The following is an 18,990-nucleotide window of genomic DNA, read 5'->3' as shown; positions in this document are numbered from 1 at the left end:
ATTTCCTTTGTCAAGTAAAATACAACATACCTCTGTACTAGCTGACCCACTTTCAAACGTACCGGTATATTACAACATCATGTCTCCGCAGTCATTGCCACTAGCCGAACATCTAATAGTACTTTACCCCGCTTGCACTTTCACCTCACAGGTGTAATACAATTATCCAACTACACAGCTAGCAGATTTAAGAACCAGATCTGAGACGGGTTTTCACTGCAAATTTGAACAATTTATAGACTTCTATAAGCACCTTGCAGCTCAGCCAGACAATCCAGGCTACCTCCAATGCCGTTTCAATTTTTTCCATGACTACAGTAGAGTCTGTTTAGACTGGTTAATTAGGGCCAGTGGGGAGCCAACAGAAATAGCAGGTGTTGGGCAAGCTATCGTATTCTGGTGTGCTTGCATGGTACACTTACTGTTCTCATACTTACCGGTAATGAACAATACCTAGATCTGACAGCTCAATACACAGGTGATTTTTTTTTAAACAGAAAAACAACCATTTATTTTTCAAACTATCACAAAGGAACTTTCCAACATCCCATTAAAAATAACAGGAACTCGTCACACACTACACAGAGTATATCCCACATTTTAAAAATGCTCAAAGATTTTCAGGAATGTTGACATTTATCAGCTAGATAGTCAATATTCATTGTAGTATGTACCTTTCCAGTGCACATTTATTCAACAGGAGAATAGCAGGGATGCTTTCGATTTTTAAGGATTTTAACTAGCTGTTGCATGCAACTGAGAGAGCTGTCGGTAGCAATACTGTGCCGGGAGAGAAGTAAGCTCTGCAAATGGCAAAAACCGACAGCTAAGGATGGTTTCTAGGTGTAATGTTTTATGATGAACTAGTTTCTGTTCACAGCCTTTTCTAGCACCTTGGAAACTAACTATTCAAATTTAGGGAGAAAATTAAGTTATCCGGTTTCCTTTCTTCTGGGTTCTTTATTTTTATTTTCCTTTTCATATGAATATGGTTTCATATGAATATGAATTCATAACCTTTCCTGCAGTTAATCTTCCTCCTTCACAGAATCAAGGTGTATTAATTACAAGGTGGGAGGACCCTGTTCACACCAGCAGGATCTACATGAGGCAATTAGAGGTTAACACTTCAGAGCACTCTACAGTTCATAGCCCTGTAGTCCAGATTGCGGTGCCATGTAGACAAGCCCTTACACTGCCAAAGCACCTAGCTGTTCAAGTCAGTAGTGATTTGGACACCTGCTTATTTGAGGAGCTGGGTTCAAGTTATGAGTTAAGATTTGGTGACTATTTTGAGCTAGTAGCAGCCTGCACGGGATTTGCAGGAGGAAAATGGTCTTGTGGCTAAGGCAGAGGGAAGAGACTGTGAGGTCTGGGGTTTTTACTCCAGACTTTCCATGTGATGAGTAAGTCATATGACCTGTTCTCCATCTGCAATGTGGAGATACCTGCCTACTTCATGGGGTTTTGTGATGCTTTAGTTCACTTACACATTGCGCAGTCCCTATAATACAGCTCCATAGGCAACGTATACCACAGGAAGGTTCTGCTATGGAGTGACCTCGCTCCAGCTCGGAATGTTTGTAGCTGTTACTTACACATTGAAGAGATCATATTTGCTGTAGCTCTCTGGTGATCTGGGAACCACAGGGCCGCTAGTTTTGTTGGAGAAAATATGACAAGTGGCTGGGCCAGAGCACAGAGGCACTGTCCTATGAACAGGTACATGTAGGTCAGGGATCCCAGACTCAGGAAGCTGATGACGCTGAAAGTCCGGATGACGCTTCCAACCATGTTCAGCCAAGCGCTAAGCATCACCTACAACACGTAAAGAGGGACTGGAGTCACTTGCTGACTTAGCTGCAGACTGAGGGAGACGGAATTAAGTTCTAGGATGTGGCATGACTCCAGGTGACCAATCTGACATGTCCCAGGCTCCTAATCCCTTCCCTCTCCTTCAGACACATGCAGAGGTGCTGGCAGCATCGTGGTTCCATCGGAAATACTCACTCGTTTTATTTTCCTCTTTCATTCCATACAGTCTCACCACAGCCATCAACTGACTGGGGCTTGCATGTGTTGAAAGATGCACTCAGGTCTGCTGAGCCTCAGGTAGTGTGAAGCCACCTTTTCTCACATGACAAGCAAGTTTAGTCCTGGCTAATTTAGGAAGCTTATGGCCTCAAAAGACACTGGTAAATGAGCAACAAAACCAATCCCAGTTGGATGTCTGAAATAAAGACAGACGTTCAGGTTCCATAATGCATCTGGTCTCAATACTCTGATCGAGTTCATGTGTGACTAAAGTTTGTTTGGTACGGGGCAGAGACCATCTCCGAATGCTTCATGGTAACTTGATGAAGTTTCAAGTTATCAGGAAAGACTTCCTGGTTAATACAAACAAGTGAAGTTCAGGGAGAAATGTAAATTAGTGGTCCTAAAGAGAAAAAGGGGAAGGTATCAGACAATAATTTCCACTCTACTTTGTTTTCTTTTCTTGTTGTTTCTCACTTCATTTCCTCTTGGACCAGATTCTATTCATTGCAAGGTAGGAAGGATAGTTTTAAGTACATTCATCTCACACAATATTTAGTCAGAATGTCATGACTTAGGCTGCTACGTACATTGAGTATTAGTTAGCAAAGATTATGCTTGCATATACAAAAATACACAATAACCCCAACTTTAGTTAGTTAATGCAGCTTCTCATTTAAACTTACAGCACACTTGAGTCCCACGGTGTCGAGAATCCAGGTTGCCACCAGTCCAAATGGGATAGATATGAGAAGGTACACCAGGGACAGCCAGTTAATTGTATCCATGGAGATGTGGAAGTAGGCTGCTGTTTTGTCAGCCACTGGAGCAAACGTCAGCCACAGCTGCCAAAAACAGAACAGAGAGGTTAAGAGTTAACACTCAGTCTGCCAGGGTGAGCTTTTCCCCGTACAATCCCTGCATGATTTGTGCTTTGGAGGGACACCAGGTGGTGATGCAGTTTCACCCCCATTGGAAATCAGCCCCCATCCACCTGCTAGTCCAGTGCAAAGGCCAGAATCTCTGTTGCTGCTGTTGTCACGGTGATGAGCATTTTCATGGCTCCTAGCCCACTCCTCAGTGTCAGGGGTGGGAGCACAGACACTGGATGGTACGTGAATGCAGACGCTCCACTGCAGGGCCAGTCTGCCATTGCCCCCACCATGTCCCACACTGAGTCTTCTTCAGAGCAGGTGCCCCCCCATGGTGACGATCACCATTTGGGTCAGATTCAGAGGTGATGGTAGGGAGCCTAAACTTGTGTAATTCCCATTTTCTATGGTATTTACATCACCAGCTTAGGACTTCCTGAGCCAAGTTTTGTCATTTACCCTGGTGTAAACCTAGAGTAACCCCACTGAGTTACTGTAAGAAAGCTGAGCAGGCCCCATTAGATTGCCTACAGTCTATTAGACAGACAAGTAAGTCCCCCCTCCCCGAGTTATCATGACTGAATTTGGCCCTCAACCACTTATTACAGCTGCAAGTTGAGAGACACTCTGGAGTTTGCTACAAAGAATGTTACTTGGATATTCTACTATACACACCCAGCCATTATGAGGGAAGAGGTATTTATAGTCTGCTCTTCGCTATCATTGTCTCCTTTAAAAATGCAAGTTTCAGAGTAGCAGCCATGTTAGTCTGTATCCACAGAAAGAAAAGGAGTACTTGTGGCACCTTACAGACTAACAAATTTATTTGAGCATAAGCTTTCGTGAACTACAGCTCACTTGCATCCGATGAAGTGAGCTGTCGCTCACGAAAGCTTATGCTCAAATAAATTTGTTAGTCTCTAAGGTGCCACAAGAACTCCTTTTCTAAAAATGCAAAATACTGTTGATTATAATGCCAAATTTAAGGCCATAAGGGACACATCTATGATAATCCTAATCTGACCTCCTGTGTAGCACACATCATATGATTTCACCAAGTAATTCCTGCACCCCCTTGTGATTGATTGAGAGCCTTTTGGGCATCTCATCTTCACAATGAGCACCATTTACCTGTAACTGCAAGTCTAGCAGGCGGCACAGGCCAAGCACTGTAGCAAACTACAGGATCCTTCCTGTTATGTCAGTAGCAGATCATAGAATCATAGAATCATAGAATATCAGGGTTGGAAGGGACCCCAGAAGGTCATCTAGTCCAACCCCCTGCTCAAAGCAGGACCAATTCCCAGTTAAATCATCCCAGCCAGGGCTTTGTCAAGCCTGACCTTAAAAACCTCTAAGGAAGGAGATTCTACCACCTCCCTAGGTAACGCATTCCAGTGTTTCACCACCCTCTTAGTGAAAAAGTTTTTCCTAATATCCAATCTAAACCTCCCCCACTATATCTGCAGAAACCAGAACTGATGGAATTATCTGTATACCCCACTGGGATAATACAAAGATCCTTCTTAAAAAACACCCCAATTTTGAGATTTAACATTTACATCCAAATGACGTCAAAATATGCCCTTTGAAGGGGTTTCTAAAGCTATGTGTATACCACACGCTTCTGGTGGCATGTAGAGTATGCACTCGGGTGGGACCCCTGTTCCCCCCCTCAGCAGGGGTTTAAGTAGTGATGTAGATGGTGAGGCACATCTTAGGTGAGTAAAGACACACCGGAAGGGTGTGGGTATGTATGTGAATACATACATATGGTTCTCTTCTTGCCCAAGCCTTGCCTGCCTGTCTACACAGCTATTTTTAACTGTGTAGTGTCCTGCTGCCTCCCCCCTGCCAGAGCTTATTACTGACACTTGTAGCTACACACCGCAGTGTGGATGCAGTTTGCTTTTTGCTGCAGCGTGTAGCTACACATCGCCAAAAGTAGAGGTAGCATAATTCATGAAGATTCTTTGGGTAGCTACAACGTAGTTTGTTAGGCAATTTATATGAATAGTGTTTTATTAGGTAGGCTAATGGAGTGCTCACGCTGTGCCTTTTGATCCCATCAGCTTGTTTGCATTCAGAGTACAATGTCTTGTGAATTTAAATACCGGTGTTGCTACAAAGCCCTAAAAAGAGAGCTTTTTTTCTCACATAATTTGCACGTATGAGATCGGTGTCAACAACTGGTTTAAACGGAAGTCTTACCCTGCCAGAGAAGAGTTGGTCTCACACAGCGTTTCCCTGCTAGTGAGAGACAGTTCTGGTAGCTTACAGTTTAAAATTTTCACCCATTTGAGAAGAGTAACTACAGACTATCAGTATAATGGGGTTCATTACATCCAGCATGTCAGTCCATCTCCGCCTCCATTCCCATGACAGGAATAAGAGCATGTTGATTTAACTGGGAATTGGTCCTGCTTCGAGCAGGGGGTTGGACTAGATGACCTTCTGGGGTCCCTTCCAACCCTGATATTCTATGATTCTATGATCTATTTCTCCAAACTTGGTGCCTGAAGTTCTTCACCCAAATCTGACTTTGAGGCACCTGGATCATCAGCCTGCTTTGCTGAGTGCCCAGAATTCCTGTTGCGATCAGGTGCTCAGCACCTTTCAATATCCAGCAACTTTTCCCTGAAAGCATCCAACCACACTGAAACATGTGGGGCATTGTCTGAGTTTCAAAATGCCTGCGTAGACTTTGTTTCAATGTTTTTCAAGACCACTTGGTCAACACTGAGAAGTCATCCCACATAACATTTCAATTCAAAGCCTATTTTAGCTAGAGATGGCACAGAATCATAGAAATGTCGGGCTGGAAGGGATCTTGAGACGTCATCTAGTCCAGCCCCCTGAGCTGAGACAGGACCAAGACCCTAACAGATTATAGAACTCTCTCAGTCTCAGGCTTTTGACCAGTTAATTTGGGGGTCGCCACATTTAATTTGATTGAAGCTACTGCAGCTCTTAAAGATAATCTTCAGCTTTCAGTGCAATATGCTCCGGATACATTTGATAAGCAGGTTTGAGCACAGATTAGTGTTTTCCTTGAAGAGCAGTCTCAGTCAGAGCTAACCTCAGCTGCTGTTTCCAGCCCCCTGGGAGAGGTGTAACATCCTATTCCCCAGCACAGCCCTGCAGCCACTGGCTGGTGAGTGAAGTCATGGACGCATTTCCTCTGGAGCATTCAGCAATTCAGAAAGCAGGAGCTTGCCCCTCCCTTACACTGAGTGCTAAAAACCACATTACACTTGCCTCCTGCACCGGAGTAGCCTATTCCCCTAAGAACCTTCCCAAGCACCCGGTGAGATCAGGAGCGTTATTTCCATATTGAAACGGACAGCGGTGAAAGCCAACACAAGAAGGGTCCACGAGCTTTGGGTGCCTCATCTGAGCGCTCAGCTTGATGCTTTAAAGGGGACAGATTGTTCAAACACGTTGAGAACCCTGCTGCTTTCATCTACCTCAACATCAGGTGCTCGCTGTGCACGATGGGACCCACAGACCAAGGCACCCAGAACTAGTGGACAAGCCATAAAAATCTGCCTTTTAGAGTGTAGCTCCAGGGTACATGGTTAGTCAGTGTCTGAGCCAGAGCTTGAGTTCGTGTCTTAGTCCCATCCATGCATGGTCGCCCGGAGTGTGTTGCTTCTCATTCTTTGTTGACACGAGCAATAAACTAGTTCAAAGACGCTCTTGCTGACAGGTCAAAATATGCCGTCTCTCCCCTGTGCCCAGGCACTTGGAGAACAAGAGGTTCCTATATTTAAAAGCGGGAAGCTAAAAGTATATTCTTAAATGCAAGGCAAGTATTTTTAAAGGCTGAGACTTTTCTCCCCTGACATGCACTAACTCAGACAGCGGAACTGATGTTCACATCAGCCATGGGACTAGAGCAGAAGTGGGCAAACTTTTTGGGCCGAGGGCCACATCTGGGTGGGGAAATTGTATGCAGGGCCGGGACAAGGCGTTGGGGTGTGGGAGGGAGTGCGACATGTGGGAGTGGGTGAGGTGTGCAGGAACGGGCTCAGGGCAAGGGATTGGGGCAGAGGTGGGGTGCGGGGTGTATGAGGAGGCTCAGGGAAGGGAATTAGGGTGCAGGAGGAGTGCGGAGTGCAGGAGGAGGCTCAGGGCAGGGGTGCAAGAGGGGTGCAGGTGTGACAGGGAGCTCAGGGGAGGGGATTGGGGTGCACAGGGGTGCAGGGTGTGACGGGGCTCAGGGCAGGGAGTTGGGGTGCACAGGGGTGCAGGGTAGGGAGTTGGGATGCAGGAGGGGTGCGAGGTGCAGGCAGGGGGCTTGGGGCAGGGTGCAGGAGGGGTTTGGGCTCTGGAATTTATCTAAAGCGGCTCTGGGGTGGCAGCGGTGCACACTGGGGCCAGGGCAGACTGCCCGGGTGGCAGCGGTGCGCACTGGGGACAGGGCAGGCTGCCTGCCTGCCTGCCCTGGCCCCACACCGCGCCCGAAAAGTGGCCGGAACCACGTCCCTGCGCGGCCCCTGGGGGAGGGGGGGCACAGGGCTCCATGCGCTGCCCTTGCCATGCCTCCAGGTACCTCCCCCGAAGCTCCCATTGGCCGGGGTTCCCCATTCCCGGCCAATGGGAGCTGCGGGAGCCGGTGCCTGGAGGCAAAGGCAACGCACGGAGCCCTCTGCTCCACCCCCTCCCCCTCGGGGTCCCAGGGACGTGGTGCCGGCCGCTTCTGAGAGTGGCACAGGGCCTGTGACACCATGGGGGCAATCCCACGGGCCAGATCCAAAGCCCCAAGGGGCCGGATCCAGCTCGCGGGCCATAGTTTTCCCACCCCTGGACTAGAGAGACAGGCCCAAAACAAGTTATTTTTCAGCAAGGAAGACCCTGCAGATAGGATCTTATTCTAGCTTTCTTATAAGAGCTGCCAGTACAGCTGCAATAGAAACATTGACACAATAGAAACATTGACTGCAATAGAAACATTGACACAAATACAGTCCAGGAGAGCTGGCTGTATTTCAAGGAATCCCTGTTGAGGTTACAGGGACAAACCATCCCGATGAGTCGAAAGAATAGTAAATATGGCAGGCGACCAGCTTGGCTTAATGGTGAAATCCTAGCGGATCTTAAACATAAAAAAGAAGCTTACAAGAAGTGGAAGGTTGGACATATGACCAGGGAAGAGTATAAAAATATTGCTCGGGCATGTAGGAACGTTATCAGGAGGGCCAAATCGCACCTGGAGCTGCAGCTAGCCAGAGATGTCAAGAGTAACAAGAAGGGTTTCTTCAGGTATGTTGGCAACAAGAAGAAAGCCAAGGAATGTGTGGGCCCCTTACTGAATGAGGGAGGCAACCTAGTGACAGAGGATGTGGAAAAAGCTAATGTACTCAATGCTTTTTTTGCCTCTGTTTTCACTAACAAGGTCAGCTCCCAGACTGCTGCGCTGGGCATCACAAAATGGGGAAGCGATGGCCAGCCCTCTGTGGAGATAGAGGTGGTTAGGGACTATTTAGAAAAGCTGGACGTGCACAAGTCCATGGGGCCGGATGAGTTGCATCCGAGAGTGCTGAAGGAATTGGCGGCTGTGATTGCAGAGCCATTGGCCATTATCTTTGAAAACTCGTGGCGAATCGGGGAAGTCCCGGATGACTGGAAAAAGGCTAATGTAGTGCCAATCTTTAAAAAAGGGAAGAAGGAGGATCCTGGGAACTACAGGCCAGTCAGCCTCACCTCAGTCCCTGGAAAAATCATGGAGCAGGTCCTCAAAGAATCAATCCTGAAGCACTTGCATGAGAGGAAAGTGATCAGGAACAGCCAGCATGGATTCACCAAGGGAAGGTCATGCCTGACTAATCTAATCGCCTTTTATGATGAGATTACTGGTTCTGTGGATGAAGGGAAAGCAGTGGATGTATTGTTTCTTGACTTTAGCAAAGCTTTTGACACGGTCTCCCACAGTATTCTTGTCAGCAAGTTAAAGAAGTATGTGCTGGATGAATGCACTATAAGGTGGGTAGAAAGCTGGCTAGATTGTCGGGCTCAACGGGTAGTGATCAATGGCTCCATGTCTAGTTGGCAGCCGGTATCAAGTGGAGTGCCCCAAGGGTCGGTCCTGGGGCCGGTTTTGTTCAATATCTTCATAAATGATCTGGAGGATGGTGTGGATTGCACTCTCAGCAAATTTGCGGATGATACTAAACTGGGAGGAGTGGTAGATACGCTGGAGGGGAGGGATAGGATACAGAAGGACCTAGACAAATTGGAGGATTGGGCCAAAAGAAATCTGATGAGGTTCAATAAGGATAAGTGCAGGGTCCTGCACTTAGGACGGAAGAACCCAATGCACAGCTACAGACTAGGGACCGAATGGCTAGGCAGCAGTTCTGCGGAAAAGGACCTAGGGGTGACAGTGGTCGAGAAGCTGGATATGAGTCAGCAGTGTGCCCTTGTTGCCAAGAAGGCCAATGGCATTTTGGGATGTATAAGTAGGGGCATAGCGAGCAGATCGAGGGACGTGATCGTTCCCCTCTATTCGACATTGGTGAGGCCTCATCTGGAGTACTGTGTCCAGTTTTGGGCTCCACACTTCAAGAAGGATGTGGATAAATTGGAGAGAGTCCAGCGAAGGGCAACAAAAATGATTAGGGGACTGGAACACATGAGTTATGAGGAGAGGCTGAGGGAGCTGGGATTGTTTAGCCTGCAGAAGAGAAGAATGAGGGGGGATTTGATAGCTGCTTTCAACTACCTGAAAGGGGGTTCCAAAGAGGATGGCTCTAGACTGTTCTCAATGGTAGCAGTTGACAGAACGAGGAGTAATGGTCTCAGGTTGCAGTGGGGGAGGTTTAGATTGGATATTAGGAAAAGCTTTTTCACTAAGAGGGTGGTGAAACACTGGAATGCGTTACCTAGGGAGGTGGTAGAATCTCCTTCCTTAGAGGTTTTTAAGGTCAGGCTTGACAAAGCCCTGGCTGGGATGATTTAACTGGGAATTGGTCCTGCTTTGAGCAGGGGGTTGGACTAGATGACCTTCTGGGGTCCCTTCCAACCCTGATATTCTATGATTCTATGAATTTAAAAATGACAGTATGTAAAAACTTTGAAAGGAAGATAATTTGCATGGACCCGTGGAACCAGAAAAATCAAATGGTTTTTAAATGTGCAGTACAGCAACGTTGCTTGGGTGTGCATCCATCTGTCCATCTTTTGTGGAGGAGGATTATCAGACAAACATTTAGGATGGCTACAGCTTTAAAGGAGATGATAAGATGTTCTGAAGTTGCCACAGTATGCGCATCCTTGCCTTAAAACTTGTTACTTAAAGAATCGCTTCGCTGTATGGCACTGCATTCAACTCTGTAGAAAGTGCTTCTGATGTGTGGGAAACAAAGTGCCAGCAGCAACTGCCTCAGAAGATGAGATGTACTGTGGTCTACAAACATGCATGGTGGAATTTTGTTTTGTACAACTGAGAGTTTGAGATGGCTCCACTTGTTCCCATAATCAAAGTAATTGTGCAAAGGACCCCCGCCTCAGAGGAAGTGTGATTGCTAAAATTGCCAGCTAGATTAGAGGGACTCACTTCAGGAAAGAGCCAAGTGTCAAGAGGCCAGAACTGCTGCTTCGCTAGCCAAGAGAAATGTTTAATTAGAACTATACTGTGATAGTACAAACAGGGAAATATTTTGCAGTGTTTGGGAGAATTAACACTTTTAGGCTTGTGTGAGGTGATTCACATCAGGAAAACAACGCTGTTAGGAATTTGGATCCGCCTACCTCTTCCTTGCAGCCTGGAATATCCTGCCCCAATTGTGCCATTCTGAGAGTGTAACTCCGTAGCCCTTGGGTTCTCGTAGGAAATCATATCTGCCTAACAAATTAGATGAAATCCAGAACCGCACTCTGCCCACAATTTGAGTTGTTGGGGTCTTGTGTTTGAATCAATCGTATGGATGTGCCTGAGCCCAGAAGAGTTTGGACTGGGTTTGGAACGTCCCGGCATTAGAGGGATTCTAACCGCATGGTCCAGTTTGGGCCCCTCTATTCTACAGAAAAGTACAATAAGATCTGAAACTGGGAGTCCAAGCTGAGTTTATATTTGCATGTGCAACGTTCACTCTTGCAAAGCACTGGATTTCTACTCAACCCCAGTCATGCTAATTTTACACTCAAAATGTTTGTGACGTAAGCTTTCCTCATTGCTTTTTCTACATTCTGAACATAAGAATGGCCATACTGGGTTAGACTGAAGCATGGGTGGGGAGTGAACTGCCGGCTGGGGGAGGCTAGCCCCCAGCTGGCCCCGCCCACCACCCGAGGACCCTTCCCCCGCTGGAGCCAGGAGGGGGGTCCCCCCCCCCACTGCGACCGCAGGTCTCTGCTTCCTCCACCTCCGAGGTGCTTCACCTGCCTTGTTCCCCCTGTAGGCCCCCTATCTTCTTGGCAATCCCCACTTCATACTCAGGACTCACCTTCTCTCCATCCATTCTGAGGTAGCCTGAAATCCCACCCGGGACTATCTTTCCCCTTCCTCTCATGCTGCCTTTCCCCACCCAGGCAGTCACTGGCTGAGGGGCCATCTTTTCTCTTCTCTGCCTCCTTGAGTAGCCAGCTACCGTGAGGACTGCTCACATGCTGACAGTTCACACTTACATTTAGCTAGAGCCCTCTCAAAAACATTACAGGAATGTTTCTTTTGCAACAGGGACAGCATTTTCAGCCAACTCCAAGACACCCAAGCATCAGGCAGCTGGGAGGGTCAGTCAGAAATGTTAACTGATTGGTACACTAGTGAGCATGCCAAAATTAGGAGGTTAGACACGAAGCCATTTTACAGCATTCATTTAAAGGGGCACCTATTGTAGGCAATTCATAGAATATCAGGGTTGGAAGGGACCTCAGGAGGTCATCTAGTCCAACCCCCTGCTCAAAGCAGGGCCAATCCCCAACTAAATCATCCCAGCCAGGGCTTAAAGCCTCCAGGCAAATCAGCTTGCTGCTGTCTGGCTGAGGTATCATTGCATGACCTGGCAATGTGTTTGTGAAGCTTGTACAGCTAATGTGGTTTGTTTCTGCAGGCTTTCAAATGCTAACACCATGCTGTGCACCAGAGTCAGGGCTTGGCTTTACAGGAAACTGTTCCGACTTCAAAGCCAGCTGGGCAGGGCTGGCTGCATTGTTTTACTCAGCCATACACGCATAGTCCTTCTGCATGAAGTCAACTAGCTCCTCCCTCCCTCACTAGTATGATGAGGTCATTGGCAGAGAACTTCTCTCTCACCAGAGGCTGAGGGCCAGATTCTGCTCAGTTACGCAGGTGCAATCCCAGTGGAGTCAGTGAGACTTGCACCATGCACTGGGAGTAGAATTGGGCCCCTAGCCTGCAGCGAACAAGTAGCTTAACTCTGGGGCACTTTTGAGTCTCTGCAGTGCAGCTTCACCCCTTGCCTTCTGCCGTCGGCAGGATGTCCTCCCAGAATGGGCTCACTCACCCCTAGCCACACTGGGAGGCCAGAGCTGGCTGAAGCAGCCAGAAAGCAAGTGAGGTGCTCCGGACGCAAAGGTACAGAGAGCTGCCACCTGCTACCAGCAGGGGAGCTATGGAGTCCTGGCTGGAATTTAGAACTGCCCCCCCTGGAACCAGCACTGTCATCTGTCCCGCTCTTGGCGTTAAGAGGGTGGATGCTCACCCCCACCCCCTCGGGGTGAATCAACCCTGATCTATCTTTCTGCAGAGGTCAGGGTCAGAACCACATAGCAAGTGTGTGGCTGTACAGAATCATAGAATCATAGAATCATAGAATATCAGGGTTGGAAGGGACCCCAGAAGGTCATCTAGTCCAACCCCCTGCTCGAAGCAGGACCAATTCCCAGTTAAATCATCCCAGCCAGGGCTTTGTCAAGCCTGACCTTAAAAACCTCTAAGGAAGGAGATTCTACCACCTCCCTAGGTAACGCATTCCAGTGTTTCACCACCCTCTTAGTGAAAAAGTTTTTCCTAATATCCAATCTAAACCTCCCCCACTGCAACTTGAGACCATTACTCCTCGTTCTGTCATCTGCTACCATTGAGAACAGTCTAGAGCCATCCTCTTTGGAACCCCCTTTCAGGTAGTTGAAAGCAGCTATCAAATCCCCCCTCATTCTTCTCTTCTGCAGGCTAAACAATCCCAGCTCCCTCAGCCTCTCCTCATAACTCATGTTTTCCAGTACCCTAATCATTTTTGTTGCCCTTCGCTGGACTCTCTCCAATTTATCCACATCCTTCTTGAAGTGTGGGGCCCAAAACTGGACACAGTACTCCAGATGAGGCCTCACCAATGTCGAATAGAGGGGAACGATCATGTCCCTCGATCTGCTCGCTATGCCCCTACTTATACATCCCAAAATGCCGTTGGCCTTCTTGGCAACAAGGGCACACTGCTGACTCATATCCAGCTTCTCGTCCACTGTCACCCCTAGGTCCTTTTCTGCAGAACTGCTGCCTAGCCATTCGGTCCCTAGTCTGTAGCTGTGCATTGGGTTCTTCCGTCCTAAGTGCAGGACCCTGCACTTATCCTTATTGAACCTCATCAGATTCCTTTTGGCCCAATCTTCCAATTGGTCTAGGTCCTTCTGTATCCTATCCCTCCCCTCCAGCGTATCTACCACTTCTCCCAGTTTAGTATCATCCGCAAATTTGCTGAGAGTGCAATCCACAACATCCTCCAGATCATTTATGAAGATATTGAATAAAACCGGCCCCAGGACCGACCCTTGGGGCACTCCACTTGATACCGGCTGCCAACTAGACATGGAGCCATTGATCACTACCCGTTGAGCCCGACAATTTAGCCAGCTTTCTACCCACCTTATAGTGCATTCATCCAGCCCATACTTCCTTAACTTGTTGACAAGAATACTATGGGAGACCGTGTCAAAAGCTTTGCTAAAGTCAAGAAACAATACATCCACTGCTTTCCCTTCATCCACAGAACCAGTAATCTCATCATAAAAGGCGATTAGATTAGTCAGGCATGACCTTCCCTTGGTGAATCCATGCTGGCTGTTCCTGATCACTTTCCTCTCATGCAAGTGCTTCAGGATTGATTCTTTGAGGACCTGCTCCATGATTTTTCCAGGGACTGAGGTGAGGCTGACTGGCCTGTAGTTCCCAGGATCTTCCTTCTTCCCTTTTTTAAAGATTGGCACTACATTAGCCTTTTTCCAGTCATCCGGGACTTCCCCGGTTCGCCACGAGTTTTCAAAGATAATGGCCAGTGGCTCTGCAATCACAGCCGCCAATTCCTTCAGCACTCTCGGATGCAACTCGTCCGGCCCCATGGACTTGTGCACGTCCAGCTTTTCTAAATAGTCCCTAACCGCCTCTATCTCCACAGAGGGCTGGCCATCTCTTCCGCATTTTGTGATGCCCAGCGCAGCAGTCTGGGAGCTGACCTTGTTAGTGAAAACAGAGGCAAAAAAAGCGTTGAGTACATTAGCTTTTTCCACATCCTCTGTCACTAGGTTGCCTCCCTCATTCAGTAAGGGGCCCACACATTCCTTGGCTTTCTTCTTGTTGCCAACATACCTGAAGAAACCCTTCTTGTTACTCTTGACATCTCTGGCTAGCTGCAGCTCCAGGTGCGATTTGGCCCTCCTGATAACATTCCTACATGCCCGAGCAATATTTTTATACTCTTTCCTGGTCATATGTCCAACCTTCCACTTCTTGTAAGCTTCTTTTTTATGTTTAAGATCCGCTAGGATTTCACCATTAAGCCAAGCTGGTCGCCTGCCATATTTACTATTCTTTCGACTCATCGGGATGGTTTGTCCCTGTAACCTCAACAGGGATTCCTTGAAATACAGCCAGCTCTCCTGGACTCCTTTCCCCTTCAAGTTAGTCCCCCAGGGGATCCTGGCCATCCGTTCCCTGAGGGAGTCGAAGTCTGCTTTCCTGAAGTCCAGGGTCCGTATCCTGCTGCTTACCTTTGTTCCCTGCGTCAGGATCCTGAACTCAACCAACTCATGGTCACTGCCTCCCAGATTCCCATCCACTTTTGCTTCCCCCACTAATTCTACCCGGTTTGTGAGCAGCAGGTCAAGAAAAGCACCCCCCCTAGTTGGCTCCTCTAGCACTTGCGCCAGGAAATTGTCCCCTACGCTTTCCAAAAACTTCCTGGATTGTCTATGCACCGCTGTATTGCTCTCCCAGCAGATATCAGGAAAATTAAAGTCACCCATGAGAATCAGGGCATGCGATCTAGAATAACCCAGACAAGAAGGGTGTGGACCCTTTGGGGCATTATGTCCAGCTATGGAGTACTGTACAGCACTGTGGGAACTTCCTCCTGCTCCAGGCTCACGAGTCAGATCACATCAGGAGGTCTGGCCACACCCATGTCTGTGGAAATCAGGCCAGCTCCGGAGAGACACTGATAACCTCTGAGTTTCATGTTCCTCCTATAATCATCTGTCAGCAATACTGGCCTCAACTGAGCAACGACAGCTCTGGCACAAGGACCTGGGAGGGCTCAGGGGATGGACTTTCTGCTCTGGATTTGGTCTCCCTTTTTCTGTTTGCTGCTTGAGTTCTAGGTGAAACTTCTTACATGATCTTTTGACTTAAGACTCAGTTGGGTGTAGGGCAGAGGAGTTAGGCTGGTCCTTTTAAAGGAATTAGCTAACTAGACATAGCTAGCTTCACCCTAACTTTATTTCTATACAACCTTTCCTGAAGCCAGAATATTCCCTCCCAATACATTTTTACTTGTTGCCTGGTTACAAGTGTGGCTGTTTCAGTCACAAGCTTTTGTGGGGCAAGGAATTTAATTAAGGCCAATTTATTGCATAGTCTAAGGAAGGAAGGAGCTTCATAAGCCCATTGATTCCTACAGTATATTGGTCTTATAGAAATTATTGTAGTTTTACTTTAAAAATTCCCAAACTCACTGGGTCAATATCTACATTTTCAAGTTTGCAGAGTACCAAATTTTATGGCTTAAGTTGATTGAGATACCACATACAGGCCTGGGTAATAAGATCTGTGACATTTTGCTAGAAGAGCTTTCCTTATGCCTCAGTCCTAAGTCAGTGTTGTGAGTCCGATTCCCCACCACTCTGCACACCTGTACAATGGGCGCACAGCACAACGAGAGCAGAATGTCAGTGGCACACAGCCACTGTGCACGGCTGTACGTGACAAGGTGCAGAGCAACGGGGAATTGGTGCCAGTGTGTTTAGCTGCATGGGCACTTTATTACACCATGTACCTAAGTACCTTTCTTTCTTTTTTTTTCCTGTCACATTGGAGATCCCTGTGGACAGCTGGAGCAGAGAGAGCACCTTTGGGAGGGTCAATAATTCTATCTTGATTTTTCAAGGTTGTAATCATTGATACATAAGCACTGCAGGACAATCTGAGACTGGCACCGAATGGGACTGAATTGGCAGTGTGTGTGTGTGGTTTCCTTTCTCCTCACTGGTTTTATTTCTGTTTTAAGATCGCAGCGTTTCTACACTTACGGATTTATTAAAACACACATTTTACCACGTTTCAGTCTTTGGCATGGGGACTTATTGTGTGAGAGAGTTTCATTCATGCCATGGCCAGTGTCGGGAGGGTGGCAAAGAGACTGACTGGGCAGCAGGAAGGTTAGAATCTCTGGGGCTGGGAAAGAGACCAAGAACAAAGCCAACCCAGACTTATATCTGCATACTTGTGGAGGGGACCCATTTTAAGTGTCCATTATTCATACAGTTTTGATCAGGGCCGGTCCTAGACCAAAAGGTGCCGCAGATGAGTGTCTTCAGTGCCCCCCCGCCCACATTTGTTAAACTTCTGAATACCTTATTTTTTATTGCATTTGTAGACCATTTCATGACTTGGATGCATGATCTGCATGCAAGATTTATCCCTGTCATATAAGACTGACTGGCAATGCCCTGTCCCTTATAGCCATGAAGTAGGTTTACCAGATGTCCGGTTTTTGACCGGAACACCAGGTTGAAAAGGGACCCTGGCAGCTCTGGTCAGCACTGGTGACTGGGCCATTAAAAGTCCGGTCGGCGGTGCAGCGGGGCTAAGGCAGGCTCCCTGCCTGCCCTGGCTCTGCGTGGCTCCCAGACGTGGCTGGCATGTCCCTGCGGCCCCTCAGTGCAGGGGTGGCCAGGGAAGCTCTGCATGCTGCCCCCTCCCCGAGCGCTGGCTCCGCAGCTCCCATTGGCCAGAAACCTTCCATTCCTACATCTACTCCATCCCCTTTCCTGCCACGTATTTGCTAGAGCTGTGATCTCAAAAAAACAGGGCTTCCATCATTTCCCTGGACAGATTGTTCCACAGTCTTAGAGCTAACAGTCAGGTTTTTCAAGATATTTAACCTAGAGTTTCCCTTTCTTAATTTCATCCTATTTCTCCCAATCACTCTCTTCTTATATCATATTTAAATCCTGCTAATATCTATGAATGATTTGCATGCCCATGCATGCAAGCTGTCAGTTAGCCAATGTATGGTGTTTATAGCTTGGTTCTGCTGCAAGCACTTAAGCATACAAGTAACTTTTCAGGCCCCTTGCTTTTAGAACCTGACCACCAAAGTCCAATGAAAATACTCCCATTGACTTTGGGCCTCATTAGTTTAGGCTCTAAGTCTTTCCAACTGCACCTCAATTGTTTGTTGCTGGCACTGGTTGAATAAAAGTTGTACCTGTTTATTGATTAAAGCTTAGTTCTTTATTTGCCAGCTTAGTAGGACTGGGCAGCCATTTTCAAATATTACAAGTCTTGCAAAACTTTTATAATAAAACATTCACAAGGAATTTGCATCCTTTCTCCAGCTCTTGATATTCTTTGAGCTCCCCGGACTGCCTGTCTGCCTGCTTGTGTTCGTGTTCATTATGCTGGTTTTGCTCTGTGAACAGGGCCCCAGGATCTGTGCAACGCAGTTCAGCTAATTCTCCCAGGCATTAGCAGTGTTTCTATTGGTGTCATTCTGCGTGCATGTCAAAAACCACTTGATCCGTGGCTGAGGCAGTATAGGAGAGCTATGCAGAGAATGCACTTATACAAACAGGGTCCCCAATCCTGTAAACACAGGCCCACGAGTAGCCCCTTTGGATTGTTGCTCATGTGCACAGCTGTTTGCAAGACTTGGGCAGGGTAGTGGGAGTGAGCGCACAAGAGCTGACAGTTGTGGAAAGGTGCTGCCAGGGCAGAATTCAATCCCATCTGAAGGCAGGATTAGATCAGAGCATTGAAGCACACACAATAACTCCATTGTACTTATAAGGCAGGCAAGCCCTTACAGAAAAGACGCCTGCTTTGTCCAATAAATCCAATTTTTCTAAACCTGGATCATAACAAACAGCTCATAAGAGGCTCTAAAGGAAGCACATTTGGTCCATTTTCTGAGAATTAGATGAGCCTGTTGCTTTATGCCAGTGAGGAAACCAAGCCTAATGCCCATTCACCGATGCCAAGCTATTTCCAACTCTATCTTTAAAACATTATGGGCTAGATTGTGCCACCCTTGCTCATGCTGAATAGCACCTTCCTCCGTTACTAATCCTGCTAGGTCTTTGCAGACTGAGGAGCTACTCAGTGTACCTAGGGCACAGCCGCTCCTTTAAGTAGCAAGTGTCATTAATGCCATTTAATAGAATTTGCACCATTTCAGTCTGGTGTGATCTTGTAATTTCTGTTGCTAGCCACTTTGCTTTACGGCAAGCAGACTTCCGGGGGGTCCCATGTTGTATCTTGCTGGTGAGAAAGGAAGTGTTGTGATGCAGATTGGAAAAGAAGCAAGAAAATAGCATGTTCAAGACAAAAAGATGCTCGTTACTTGCACTTGGTTGATGGCAAGTTTAGGTCTTCTAGTGTGCTCAGTTCTTACTTTTGAGTTCCTTGCTGAAGAGCTTTGACTCCATAAAACAGAACTAGATAAGTTCATGAAGGATAGGTCCATCAATGGCTATTAGCCAAGATGGTCAGGGATGCAACCCCATACTCTGGGTGACACCATGGATGGCAGGGATAATAGGCCAGGGAAGGCTCTGCAGTGGGACACTGACCTGGTGCTGCTAACCAGCTGGCCCGGGATTGGGGCAAGCCAGGGGCTGCTCTGGTGGC

General features: G+C 47.4%; 1 protein-coding gene across 4 annotated transcripts in view; it reads right to left on the bottom strand.

Moving 5' to 3' along the window:
• Positions 1-18,990, bottom strand: part of SLC49A3 (solute carrier family 49 member 3) — a 53,237-nt gene that overhangs the window by 32,457 nt on the left and 1,790 nt on the right. For all 4 annotated transcript variants that reach the window (XR_012159155.2, XM_073345800.2, XM_073345799.2 and 1 more), the window contains exons 2-3: positions 2,721-2,879; positions 1,599-1,818 (exon numbers count right to left, since the gene is read on the bottom strand). Coding sequence is in view for 3 of the 4 variants with exons in the window: in XM_073345800.2 (XP_073201901.1) it covers positions 1,599-1,818; positions 2,721-2,879 (379 nt within the window). In the remaining variant the exon portion in view is untranslated. The remainder of the gene's footprint in view (positions 1-1,598; positions 1,819-2,720; positions 2,880-18,990) is intronic.

Source organism: Lepidochelys kempii, chromosome 5 (assembly GCF_965140285.1).
Source record: "Lepidochelys kempii isolate rLepKem1 chromosome 5, rLepKem1.hap1, whole genome shotgun sequence".
Classification (NCBI taxonomy): domain Eukaryota; kingdom Metazoa; phylum Chordata; order Testudines; family Cheloniidae; genus Lepidochelys; species Lepidochelys kempii.
Note: the sequence above shows the minus strand (reverse complement) of the source record. Positions and strands in the feature narration are given on the sequence as shown.